Below are 13591 nucleotides of genomic sequence, written 5' to 3' on the forward strand. Positions count from 1 at the left end.
GTCCCGTCTACCTTCTTCCCCATCGCCCAGCTTTATTGGGGTATATGTGACAAATAAACGTTGCGTATACTTCAGGTGTACAACTTGATGATCTGATACACTCCTTTTGGAAAGGTCTTCTTTTATTTTTTTAAGTAATTTCTACACATAACACGAGGTTCAAACTTACAACCCTTAGGTCAAGAGTCACATGCTCCACTGACTGAGCCAGCCAGATACCCCTGAAGATCCTACTCACATTCTAACAAAAGGAAAGTAGTGAGGAACCTAGCCCTATGAGCTTTTAAGAATATAAAGTCCTCGTTACATTTTCCAAGTTGCTTTCAACATGGAACAGAGGAGTTAAAAGACTCTTCAACTATTATACTTACCATGATTTCCTTGTTTAAGAGATTCACCTCCCGTATTCCATAACCTCGTAAAAGTTTTTTCATCTCCATTAGTTTATAACTTTCCTGCAATAACTTGACCCTAAAAGGAAATTGTTGATATTAACATGGATTGTATTTTTTTAATATAATAATAAGGGACACAGTAAAGGAAAGAAAACCATAAATAGATGTCAAGTGAAAACATGAGGTTTATCCAACACCAAAACAACTATTTGGGAGACTGTCATCTTACTTGGGATGGTCCATCTCTAAATGCTGTCTCACCAGCTGCTCCACAGCCACGCTCCAGGGAACCACCGCAGCGTACATGATCTTAAGCACAGCATCAAATATGAGCTACAAAGATACACACACACCAGTCATGAAGAGGCCTCAGATTTATGTCTCATGCAAATTAATGACACTGTCTAATCTACAGTAGATGTCTTATATCCACTGTGCAGTACTCTGAGAATATTCCCTCTGATTGCAAAAATACATATTTCTTCCAGTTTTCACACATAAAGTACAATTTTATTATTTAGAAAAACTCAGAAAAATATTTTCTCTGCTGAAAGTTAAATCATATACCTCTATTCCTACAGACTCTAGTCTCTTTAAAAATATTTTTCAGGATTTTATTCATATTTTTATAATGGTGTCCAGTAACAGTGAGAAGCCAAAATAAAAAATGTTTCAAAAAAAAAAATGTTTCCATGTTTGTATTATCATAGAACAGCCTAGAAATATATGCATCCCATCATCCATGATAGTTCTTCTAAGAACGGGATGAGAAAGTTTTTACTTTTTATAATTAAAAAAAAATGGAATTTTGGTTTTTTTTTTCTTTTTTTTAAATTCTTTTTCCAAACCTCAGAAATTCTCCTTAGCAAATATTGTGTTGCAGGGCACCTGGGTGGCTTAGTTGGCTAAGCGTCCAACTTCGGGTCAGGTCATGATCTCATGGTTTGTGAGTTTGAGCCCTGCATTGGGCTCTATGCTGACAGCTCAGAGCCTGGAACCTGCTTCAGATTCTGTGTCTTCCTCTCTCTGCCCCTCCCCCACTCATGCTCTGTCTTTGTCTCTCAAAAATAAATACACATTAAAGAAAAAAAATTTTTATTTTTATTTATTTATTTATTTATTTATTTATTTTTAACGTTTATTTATTTTTGAGACAGAGAGAAACAGAGCATGAACGGGGTGAGGGTCAGAGAGAGGGAGACCCAGAACCCGAAGCAGGCTCCAGGCTCTGAGCTGTCAGCACAGAGCCCGATGCGGGGCTCGAACTCACAGACCGCGAGATCATGACCTGAGCCGAAGTCGGCCGCTTAACCGACTGAGCCACCCAGGCGCCCTGAAAAAAAATTTTTAAACAAATATGTGTTGCTTTTGTGATTAGAGAAAAAGTTTTAAGACAAGATGCAACGCTCAAAAGGAAAATCTGCACGGTCACGACGTACTTACATCTGTGTCAGATAAACATCCTATTACTGCCATGGCTTTTGCTTCCCATGCAGTTTCAAAGAGTGAGGTGGACTTTGAGCTACATCTCTTCAATAAATCCTAAAAGGGGATAAACATATATACTTTTTTATTTAAAACTCTCACATACACAAAAAGTAAAACACAGATAGAGATAAATAGCTTTTATGGACATGAAAAAAAAACAAAAACAAAAACTACTTAGCCATGAATGTTAAACAATACTCGAGAAAGACAAAATTGCCAAAGCCTTGGCCTTTAGTTTTATATGGTACAGAAAACTTAAGAAGGAAACATTCTTGAAGAATTTACAAATAAGATTATTGCAGCTTATTAATGTGTGAAAATAACTGCTAACACTTGTTGAGCTTATGCTCCTATTATTTCACAATAACAATTTGGAGGAATAATTAATTATATTATCCCATTTTGCCCAAGGTTACCATCAATCAGTGGCAGTTATCCCACATAACCTTGCCAATACAACATGCTGCATAAATCCTAATGGTAAAGTATGACATTTCTTAAAGGTTAAATGTTTAATATAATGACACATTGCACAGAGGCAAGGAAAAAAGACTAGATCTAAAGAAGTTACCTCTATGTAGAGCAGGAGAAGCTCCTCCTCTTGCAAGCCATGTTCCCTCATGTAAACTCTTATAAACTTCTCTAAGATGGAAGGAATCAGCTCTGGGGCTAACACTTTATCAAACATCCGGAACACAATGGTGGTTGTATTCTCCTGGATGCCAAAAGAAAGATGGTATAGATGCAAGCTCTAGCCATAGTGGCTGTGATTAAAAACTAATACTTCTGATAAGTCTAGACTTTTACCTTCTCAAAATCAGAGAGGGCCAGTTTGCAGTTGTATTTCCTATGCAATGTGATCAACTCCTGCAAGTTATTTACCAAAGTCCTTAACTGACATACTTCCTCTGTGTTTTGATAATCCTTCTAAAACAGAAGTGTGAGAAGGAAACATACAAAAAGTCAGAATTATTTCAGATAAGGAGTGCCTGGGTACCTCAGTCGGTTAAGTGTCTGACTCTTGGTTTTGGCTCAGGTCATAATCTTATGGCTTCGTGGTTTGAGCCCCACATTGGGCTCTGCACTGCCCATGTGGAGCCTGCTTGGGATTCTCTCTCCCTCTCTCTCTGCCCCTCCCCACTTGTGGTGTCTCTGTCTCTCTCAAAATAAATAAATAAACTTAAAAAAAAAAGAATTATTTCATATAAAATAAGAATTGGCCATGATTATGGTCTTAAGGGGAAATCTGCACCTAATACCTTTAAATTTTGTAGAATTTTAACTCATACACTAGTACAAATTGACAGATCAGAATCCAACAGAAATCTAAAGCAATTTTCCCTCTCAAAAAAAAATACACAGAAAAACTTCAATGTTAGTGTAATTTTTTTAAACGTTTTATTTTTATTTTGTTTTCAGATTTGTTTTTAAGCAATCTCTACACTCAACATGGGGTTGAACCTACAACCCAGAGATCAAGAGTGCACGCTCCACCGACTGAGCCACCCCTGAATGCTAGTATAATATTTTTATACTTAAGTATAAAAACATCATTTCGATGGCCCTCAATATCCCCTCTATACAGATCAAGATCACATATAAAATTGTAACATTTCCTAAACTTATATACAAGAACACAATTTTCACTATTGATAAAAGACAACAGAGAAAAGACAAAAGTAGTATTTTATAAGCAAGAGAAAAATCTCTTCTATGGAAAAATCTGTTATAATGATCAATATACATCATATATTAAATGTACATATATCAATATACTTGAAATGCATAGAAAAAAATTCCCATTTAATTTTTAACAGTATATAATCAGTAAGTACAATTACTGGCAAGAATCTGCTGTGTCAGAAAGGAGGAATTTAGTATGTATTTTGATAAATTTAGAAATTTAAGGAATCAATGCAATTTCATAACGCATATTATGACCTTACATAAAGTCATACCTTCTGGCACTTAAGTCCTTAATACTTCCAAGTTGAAATTGTAAGGGGATGTCTCACATATTAGTTTATAAATGAATTTATGGTACCCCGACAAACTTATGAATGCTTTCTAGTTTTTAGAAACTTAAGGGGAAAAAGAAATTAAAAATTCAGAAACCAAATTATTAATTCAGTTCATGAACCTCAAATTAACATCAAACATAACATCAGCATTTCTGAGCTTAGTTCCCTTTCTAGCACTGCTATTTTTTTCAGTCAAAAAAGACCCAGAATTTTTTTCAGTTTCATCTTTAAAAAAATTCACTGGTACCTAAGCCATAATGGCTATTAGAAATCTAAGAAATGCAATCAGAACAGGGAGTGGTTTGCTGGTTTAAGTAAGTCTTTGAAAACTAAACCTAATGCATTAATAAATTTCATTCTTTTAAAGGACTATGAAATGCTGCCAATGCAGAAAATCCCAATTATACTACTTAGGAGTATGTTTATCTACTGTTTCCCATTTGGTTTGATCAATAGAGAAAAACAGAGCATTAAAATAGGCTGAAGCTGTGACAGGAGAATCAGAAAGAAAAATTTTCTTTTTTTATTTTAAAACTACATGAAAGAAGAACTCATAAACAGAAAATTTAAGAAATGGATGTATTTCTAAGTACACGTAGACAAACTCTTTAATATAAATTGAGTGCTTTACTACTAAAAATTCATTATCCAGATCATACCAAGGAAATCCATTGCCAACAGGACACCAACACCAACTCGTTTGGTTTTTCTGCTGTAAAAAATACTTCTGCCAGTTGAAGTCCATTTTCTGGCCAGTTTGCCTGTGAAGAGTAACAAGCCATGAAACGTGATGTTGTAAGCCACTGGGAGTGTTTGAAATGTCTGTTCAGTGTAAATTATACTGGTATTACCTTATCAGTTAATTCAAGGTTTCTGGCTGCTTGTTCCAACCATTTTGCCAGAATTTTCTGAAACAGACATATTACTTAAAAATAAAATACTCGGCAGACAATCACTGGAATAATTTAAAACCCCCCCTTGGTAATCTCTCAACAGAGACAATAAAGAACTAACTGGTGTTAGTGTAATTTACTATGACATAAGGCAAAGACTGGACTTGGACGATCCAGAATGGAAATACTAAAGGTAACTCACCTGCCCTTCAGGTACAGCCCTTCTCACAAATGGGATCACATCATTTTTAAGCCATGGACAAAGCTTTTGCAAAGAGACTGGTGTAGAAATTGAGTTGAGCAAGTTCTCAAGCATTTTCACATCAAATCTGTTTTCAAAGTTTGCCTAAATTATACAGGGTGAGAAATTAAGACCTCTCAGACAGATTTAAAGTGACAGCCTCCCAAAATGGAAAAGACTTGTTATGAAATAATGTACTGATTTAATTATGAGCACTAAGGGTGATTTGCTCTATACCAGTGAGTCACCGGCAGCCACAAACTCCACGAGCTTTCATGGCAACAAGTACCAACTAACAAATTAAGTGGAGAGAAACTGGCAGAGAAAGGAAAATTTAGCAGCAGGTCAAAGTACAAATCCTAACAAGCAACGTGTCCATTATTGACGTCACACCAAGATACCACTTTTGGCACCTAAGTATATCTGTCAACATTGAAGGGATTCAGAGGAGCAGTGTTAATGGGCAATCCTTTCCCACAATCTGAGCTGCAACAGGAACACCCTCTCCACCAACACTACTTAAGAAAGCCCATCAATAAATCATGTAATAAAATGTTACCTTTTTTTTTTTTTTTTTAAAGATCTTGTTAAGTAACCTCTATACTCAACATGGGGCTCGAACTCACAAACCCAAGGATCAAGAGTCACATGCTCTACCGACACAGCCAGCCAGATGCCCCAAAATGTTGCCTTTTGAACTAAGTTTAGGAGTTAATTAGATTTGAATGATGAGATAAAATATGTTTCTAAGGTATCTTTACCTCTAATTTAATATCATCAGGATACTTTCATCAAACATTCCATTACCCACTCACACCTGTGACCCTTCTCATCCGTGTGCAGACAACGGATTCAATCACCTATCCCAGGAGCCATAAAGCCACTAAGGACAAAACGCAAAACATATTACCCGATGTCGAAGCCAAAGGTACTGTGCACAAACAAGGTTTCCTTCTCTTAGCTGTAAAAAGATATCCTTAAGGTCATCTTCATTATTCAGAAATTCAATCCAAGAACTACCACTGCAAAGTCAGAGAGGAAAAAAATTAGTGGTTTAAAAAAAAAATTAAAGTTATATATTGCAAGGAGAAACCATTAGACATTTTAATTAGTTTTTTCCTCAAAGTTAAAAAAAGTTGCAAAGATTATACAGTGAAAAGCATGTTTTCTTCTTATCTCAGACCTGTAGAGCTCCTGTTATCTTCTCCAAAAGCCATATCTCTTCTTCTAGGTCCTTCCTGAGACAATCACTACATAACAAGCAATTATTTTAAGTATTAAAAAAAATTTTTTAAATGTTTATTTGTTTTTGAGAGAGGACAGAGAGTGAGCAGGGGAGGGTCAGAGAGAGAGGGAGACACAGAATCCTAAGCAGGCTCCAGGCTCCAAGCTGTCAGCACAGAGGCTGATGCAGGGCTCTAATCTACAAGCCATGAGATCATGACCTAAGCCGAAGTTGGGGGGCGCCTGGGTGGCTCAGGTGGTTAAGCGGCCGACTTCGGCTCAGGTCATGATCTCGCGGTCCGTGAGTTCGAGCCCCGCGTCGGGCTCTGTGCTGACAGCTCAGAGCCTGGAGCCTGTTTCAGATTCTGTGTCTCCCTCTCTCTGACCCTCCCCTGTTCATGCTCTGTCCCTCTCTGTCTCAAAAATAAATAAACGTTTAAAAAAAAAAATTAAGCCGAAGTTGGATGGTTAACTGAGCCACCCAGGTGCCCCCATTTTACGTTTTAAAATAAATCAGAATTTTCTATATATTATCTGTTCTTTGAAAAATTCATTTAACATTAAGTTGGTGCTTATACCAAATTAGCACACATAAATGTTATTCTTTTTTTTTTTTTTTTTTAACGTTTATTTATTTTTGAGACAGAGAGAGACAGAGCATGAACGGGGGAGGGTCAGAGAGAGGGAGACACAGAATCCGAAACAGGCTCCAGGCTCTGAGCTGTCAGCACAGAGCCCAACGCGGGGCTTGAACTCACGGACCGCGAGATCATGACCTGAGCCGAAGTCGGCGGCTTAACCGACTGAGCCACCCAGGCGCCCCTAAACGTTATTCTTTTTAAGGACTACATATTATTCCATGACATGGATTTACTATTCTTTATTTAACTAGTCCCCCACAGTTGAACATTTAGGTTATTTCTAGTCTTTGGCTATAACCAGTAATGTATGACCAACTCAGTCCTGATTAAAGCTCAGAAATAGGGTGCCTGGGTGGCTCAGTTGGTTGAGTATCCGACTCTTGATTTCAGCTCAGGTCATGATTTCATGGTTCGTGAGTTCAAGCCCCACATCAGGCTCTGTGCTGACAACATGGAGCCTGCTTGGGATTCTGGGTCTCCCTCTGTCTCTGCCCCTCCCTGCTCATGTGCATTCTATCTCTCAAAAGGCTCAGAAATGGATGATGAATGTTTCCTTAAAATTCTTTTTTTTTTTAACGTTTATTTTTGAGACAGAGAGACACAGAGCATGAACGGGGGAGGGTCAGAGAGAGAGGGAGACACAGAATCCGAAACAGGCTCCAGGCTCCGAGCCATCAGCACAGAGCATGACGCGGGGCTTGAACTCAGGAACCACGAGATCATGACCTGAGCCGAAGTCAGACGCTTAACCGACTGAACCACCCAGGCGCCCCTCCTTAAAATTCTTAAAATGATAAAAAGAGAAACACACTAAAAGCCTATATCATGCTTAATTGTAAAGCAAAATAAGGATTCCCATAAATGCCAGTTACAAGAGAAGGATACCTATTACCACTATATTTAATACTGCTCTATATGCACTGATGAGATTAGGTAAAGAGAAAAAGTGAGGCAAAATTATCATTATTTGAATATATAATTATATACTTGGAAAAAATTAGATCAACTGAAACATTATGAATAATAAAGGAATTTTGATAAAGTATCTGGTTAGAAAGCAATTTAAAAAAATCAACAGCTTGTCATGTCTTTCAAAAATGTGATGAAACATCCCATTTATAACAGTAGAAAACAATTTAAAATAAAATTAACAAAAAGTGTACAAAATCTGTATGAAAGCAACTGAATAGATACTGCTGAGAACATAAAAAAAGAACAGAATGAGTAGGAAGACACATACTGTCCTTAAATAGGAAGATTCAATACTGTAAAGATGCTGGTTCTCCCCAAATTGATCTTAGATTCAGCACATTCCCAATAAAAAAAATAAAAACTTAAAATCCCAATAAAAATAAGATTTCTTTAAGCTGGGTAAGCTGATTCTCATTCCAAACATCATACAGAAAAACAAACATGAGAAAATGGCCCCCCCAAATTCTGAAAAGGAAAGTACAGTAGGGTTAGTCTACCAGATAATAGGACATTCTAAAGTTACATTAATCAAGACTATTTCATACTGGTGAATAAAGAATATAAAATCAACCAAATACAAAGTCCAGAGACAGACAAATACATGCCAGATTGTTAGCATAATATTGCAATTAGCAGGGAAAGGGAGATTGACTAGTCATAAGGAAAACAATAAAACTTCTTTGTTGTTGTCTTATCTTTTTTAAAAAATTTTTTAAAGTTTATTTATTTTAAGAGAGAGCTCAAGCTTGAGCTGGGGAGGGTTGAGAGAGGGGGAGAGAAAGAATCCCAAGCAGGCTCTGCATTGTTAGAAGGGAACCCAATGCAGGGCTTGAACTCACGAACTGTGAGATCATGACCTGAGCCGAAACTGAGTTACATTTAACCAACTGAGCCACCCAGGCGCCCCGTAACTTGTTTTATCTTTAAGGTATACCTCATACATGTAAATAATGCTACTCTTGGTGTACGTGTTAGTATATCTAACAGAATCAATTGCCAGAAGTGAAATTGCTAGGGCAAAGGTATATGCACTTAAATTTGCCTTCCAAATTTTTAAAAATTTTTTAACGTTTATTCATTTTTGAGAGACAGAGTGCAAGTAGGGGTGGGGCAGAGAGAGAGGGAGGCACAGAATCTGAAGCAGGCTCCAGGCTCTGAGCTGTCAGCACAGAGCCCAATGCAGGGCGTGAACTCATGAACCGTGAGATCATGACCTGAGCCGAAGTCGGATGCGTAGCCAACTGAGCCACCCAGGTGCCCCACCTTTCAAATTTATCAGTTTTCCAAGGATGGTGCAGAAGAGTATCTAAAACTCATCAGGAAAATAGTATTTTCCATCACTCAATTCCCAGAAACACTTTCAGTCAAAGCAATACTGTATCTTTTATGACACTCTAAACTAAAACCTAATTCATAATCTAAAAATGAAAAATGAGGAATTTTTCACCTGAATTTTTCTGGTCCAAATGCTCCATAAAAAGTAGTCAATTTTGCATGAGCCCTTAGTACCTAAATAGAAATAATCTGATAATCTGAAAGTTGCAAGCAATAACAATTAAAAACACCAAAAATTAGGCATTCTGTTTCAGAAGTCTTATACACATGCCCATTTCATCCCATATTATTGGTCAATTCCCATAAATAGGGCTGCATTTATGTAACACAAAACAAAAACAACGTGGACTAATAGAAACACTTCCAATCACATTAAATGCAATAAAACTGCAAAAGAGAAGGCATTTGCACACTGACTATAGGTGCCCTTCAAAATTAATTAGTTTTCCCAGTGGTTTATAAATGCCTTATGGTAAAATCCAGCTGGATTATACTTTTGTACTCTGATAATCACCGTCACAGTTTACATTTATTTGTGTGCTTAACAGGTGCCAGGCACTACACAAAATGATTTATATAAATTAATTCATCTGATTCCCAAGTAACCCTGTAAGTACTGTTATTCCCACTTTTCAGTAAGAAAACAAGAGTTAAAATAACACTCTTGAAAAAATATAGGTCTATCTTGAACTGAAAAACATATTGTAAAGGTACATATTTGCCCTCAAATTAAGTCCAATGTAATTACCTCTTTTAAGCCATCAGAATAGACAGGAACAGTTTTATCTTCTTTTTTCAAAAGCTAAGATGAACAATAAGAAACACAGTTAGAGTATCTGCTATATTAGTTTTTTCATGAAAGATGGATTTTCTGTGAAAGGAAACAAATTATCAAATTGCACTGAACTCTGAGATGAACCGTGAACAATAAAGAAATGACATACTTTAAAAAATAATGCATTTTATGAAAACAACTCATAACATTTTGCCCATGTGTTACACCTTAATTTTAAGGAATAAAACTAGCAGTGGTGATCAAAGTTCAGAGGGGAAACTACAGCGTAAAAATGCACTTTAAAAACAGGTCTATGATGGGGCGCCTGGGTGGCTCAGTTGGTTGAGTGTCTGACTTCGACTCAGGTCATGATCTCAAGGTCTGTGAGTTCGAGCCCCACATCGGGCTCTGTGCTGACAACATGGAGCCTCCGTGGGATTCTGTGTCTCCCTCTCTCTCTGCCCCTGCTCAGGCTCTCTCTCTCAAAAATAAATAAACATTAAATAAACAAAAACAAAAAACAAACAAAACAGGTCTATGATAGAGACACAATTCTTTTTTTTTGAGACGGTTTATCTTGCACAAGACAAACTATCAGGTACAAATGTTATAAAAACTTACCCTTGTTTTTGCATAATTTAGCATTTCCTGGGTGGTTTCATAGGTTATCCACTGAGCCTCCAAGCAGTAATTCACCACAAATTCATCGTCCTGGTTCAGAAATACCAGACATAATGAGGCAACCAAATGTTATTCAATCCATCAATCCGAATACTCTCATACATGACAGGGGAAACACACCTGGATTTTATGTAGATTTTCCTTAGCTTCATCTACGAGTTTTTGCCATTTAGTCTGCTCGCTGGTGTCCGCCGAACTCAAGGCTAGTCTCTCTAATATATCATTGGATTTCACCTTGTATACAAGCTGTAATTTAGAAATGCTACATTAAGCAACTTGAAGCAAAATAATGCCTGTGGATGACTTTCTAGACTGCAGGCAATAGACTGTTATTGAAAAGGGTTAAGTCTCATATGGCCCAGGAGTAAACGGTAAAGAAGCTAACACTTAGATGACCAGAAGGTAATCCAGATTACTAAGAGTTATGGAGACCACTGAGTCCTTACCTAAGGGCACGAGTAGCCTTATGTGAATTATCTCATTTAATTCTCATAAAAACCTGAGCAAACATTTATATCTCACCCTAACTCTATAGGGTGAATATTAATATTCCCATTATACAGTCAAGAAAACTGACACTCCAGGAAGGGTAAGAATGCACCTGAAGTTACGCAGTTCCAAAGGGATGGAGCTGGTTTCTAAAAGAGGACGATACAGGGGCGTCTGGGTGGCTCAGTCGGTTGAGCAACTGACTCTAGATTTCCATTCAGGTCATGATCCCAGGGCTGTGGGATCAAGCCCTGAGTATCAGCCTCTGCACTGAGCATGGAGCCTGCCTGGGATTCTCTCTCCCTCTATCCTTCTCCTCTCTCTCTCCCAAAAAAACAAAACAAAACAAAAAAACCAAAAAACCAAGAAAAACTAGAAGATGTCTGTTGGATATGTTGATTAGGTAGGTCATTGACATGTCTTGAAAAGTCCCGGGGAGTAATGTAGGAAAAACCTGATTGTAGTAAAGACTTAATATTTCCTAAGAGGGTGGAGGGCGCCCCTCTGTTTTAAAAATGTAACATTTGGGGCGCCTGGGTGGCTCAGTCGGTTGACCGTCCGACTTCGGCTCAGGTCACGATCTCGCGGCCCGTGGGTTCGAGCCCCGCGTCGGGCTCTGGGCTGATGGCTCAGAGCCTGGAGCCTACTTCCGATTCTGTGTCTCCCTCTCTCTCTGCCCCTCCCCCGTTCATGCTCTCTCTCTGTCTCAAAAATAAATAAATGTTAAAAAAAAAAAAAAAAAAATGTAACATTTTAAAGCATGCAAAACCATTTTGTGAGTTGTTTAGAAAGTTATATGACCAAAGAGATAGAGAAATTAATGGAGTATTAAGCACCAAAATCAGAATAATGGATACTTCTGGTTGGGGTAAGGAGAATGATGTATTTGGGAAGAAGAGAAAGAGGTCTTAAGCTATATTGGTAATATCTTTTTTTTTTTTTTTTAAGTAGGGTGATGAGTATGTGAGTGTTATATTACCTTTTTGAACATCTGAAAATTTTGCAATAACTATTTTTTAAAAAAGCGAATGGGGGTGCCTGGCTGGCTCAGTCAGTAGAGCCTGTGACTCAGTCTTGGGGTTGTGAGTTCGAGACCCACATTGGACATAGAGATTACTTTAAAAATAATAATAAAATTTGGGGTGTCTGGGTGGCTCAGTCAGTTGAGCGTCCAACTTCAGTTCAGGTCATGATCTCGCGGTTCACGAGTTTGAGCCACGCATAGGGCTCTGTGCTGACAGCTCAGAGCCTGGAGCCTTCTTCAGATTCTGTGTCTCTCTCTCTGTCCCACCCCTGCTCATTTTCTGCCTCTCTCTCTCAAAAATAAATAAAACATTAAAAAAATAAAATCAATACAAATAACAGTAAAATTAAAAAGTGAACAGAATAAAAAATCAGTGAAAGTTTTTCAGGGAGGAGAAACAGAAGTAGAGAAACTATGTTTTATTATCATTTTTAGTTTTCGGAATCAGAGAATCAAAGTTGGTATTTGGTTTATAAAAAAGGAACCTGAAGTTTTGGGTATTTCTAACTCATGCTATTTCTAGCTGCTAAAGAACCTTTGACAAACTTAGAAAACTAGACATGCAACATAATTGTGTGGTCATCTTTTATTTTTATATTTACTTATTTGTTATTTTTTGAGAGAGAGAGAGTGCAAGGAGGGGAGAGGAGTAGAGGGGGAAAGACAGAGACAGAGAGAGAAAGAGAGAATTGTAAGCATGGAGCCCGACACAGGTTTGATCCCACGACCCTAAGATCATGACCTGACCTGAAATCGAGTCAGTAGTTCAACAACCTGAGCCGAAGTTGGACACCTAATCGACTGAACCACCCAGGAGCCCGCCCCTTAATACTTGATCTTATCTGCAGTATTTGAAACTGTTGATCACTTTGCACTAGACTCTCAAGTTTCTCTTTCCTTGACTTCTATCTATAATCATACATTCTTGTGGTTTTCCTCCTTTATTTCTTCCCAAATATGTATACAGCCCTTCTTCCTCAACTTCCCACATGCTGGATCTCATCCTGACATGAGATCTCTCTACCCTACACATTCTTCCCAAGTGGTCTGAGGCATCCCCTGGTGTTACCTACCTCTAGATTCAGCTAAGATCACTCTCCAACCTCCTACCATAAAGGCTCGTTTCCAGTTTTTATAAAGCAGATCCTTCAGCTTTTACCACTACCTGCTCTTCCACACATACTTCTCATTTTAGGGAGGGCCGTCCCCATCCCGCAAGTATGCTGAGCCAGCGTCCCGCCAGTCCAATCCCTACATCTGTCCCTCCCTATGTTTGATCACTAGTCCCACTGATTCCACCTCCCCCGTGCCTCTCATGTCAGACCTCCCTCTTGTACATCTCCACCTCACTGCACTAGTTCGGGCTCCCACAGAAAGCTGTTCAGTCTCCCAACTGGTCTTCACACCTCTAG

The 13591-nt window shown here is 38.0% G+C and overlaps 1 protein-coding gene across 7 annotated transcripts in view; it reads right to left on the minus strand.

Moving 5' to 3' along the window:
* The window catches only part of KNTC1 (kinetochore associated 1), a 74363-nt gene that overhangs the window by 42823 nt on the left and 17949 nt on the right, over positions 1–13591 (minus strand). For 5 of the 7 annotated variants that reach the window (XM_042909746.1, XM_042909740.1, XM_042909741.1 and 2 more), the window contains 13 exons: positions 10787–10912; positions 10607–10696; positions 9959–10012; positions 9323–9384; positions 5949–6060; positions 5000–5143; positions 4756–4812; positions 4564–4665; positions 2691–2810; positions 2455–2598; positions 1839–1937; positions 625–728; positions 372–471 (listed from right to left, as the gene is read on the minus strand). In XM_042909746.1, the coding sequence (XP_042765680.1) occupies positions 372–471; positions 625–728; positions 1839–1937; positions 2455–2598; positions 2691–2810; positions 4564–4665; positions 4756–4812; positions 5000–5143; positions 5949–6060; positions 9323–9384; positions 9959–10012; positions 10607–10696; positions 10787–10912 (1314 nt within the window). The remainder of the gene's footprint in view (positions 1–371; positions 472–624; positions 729–1838; positions 1938–2454; positions 2599–2690; positions 2811–4563; positions 4666–4755; positions 4813–4999; positions 5144–5948; positions 6061–9322; positions 9385–9958; positions 10013–10606; positions 10697–10786; positions 10913–13591) is intronic. The other 2 variants (XM_042909743.1, XM_042909745.1) reach the window with 2 other exon arrangements.

This window comes from Panthera leo, chromosome D3 (assembly GCF_018350215.1).
Source record: "Panthera leo isolate Ple1 chromosome D3, P.leo_Ple1_pat1.1, whole genome shotgun sequence".
Taxonomy (NCBI): domain Eukaryota; kingdom Metazoa; phylum Chordata; class Mammalia; order Carnivora; family Felidae; genus Panthera; species Panthera leo.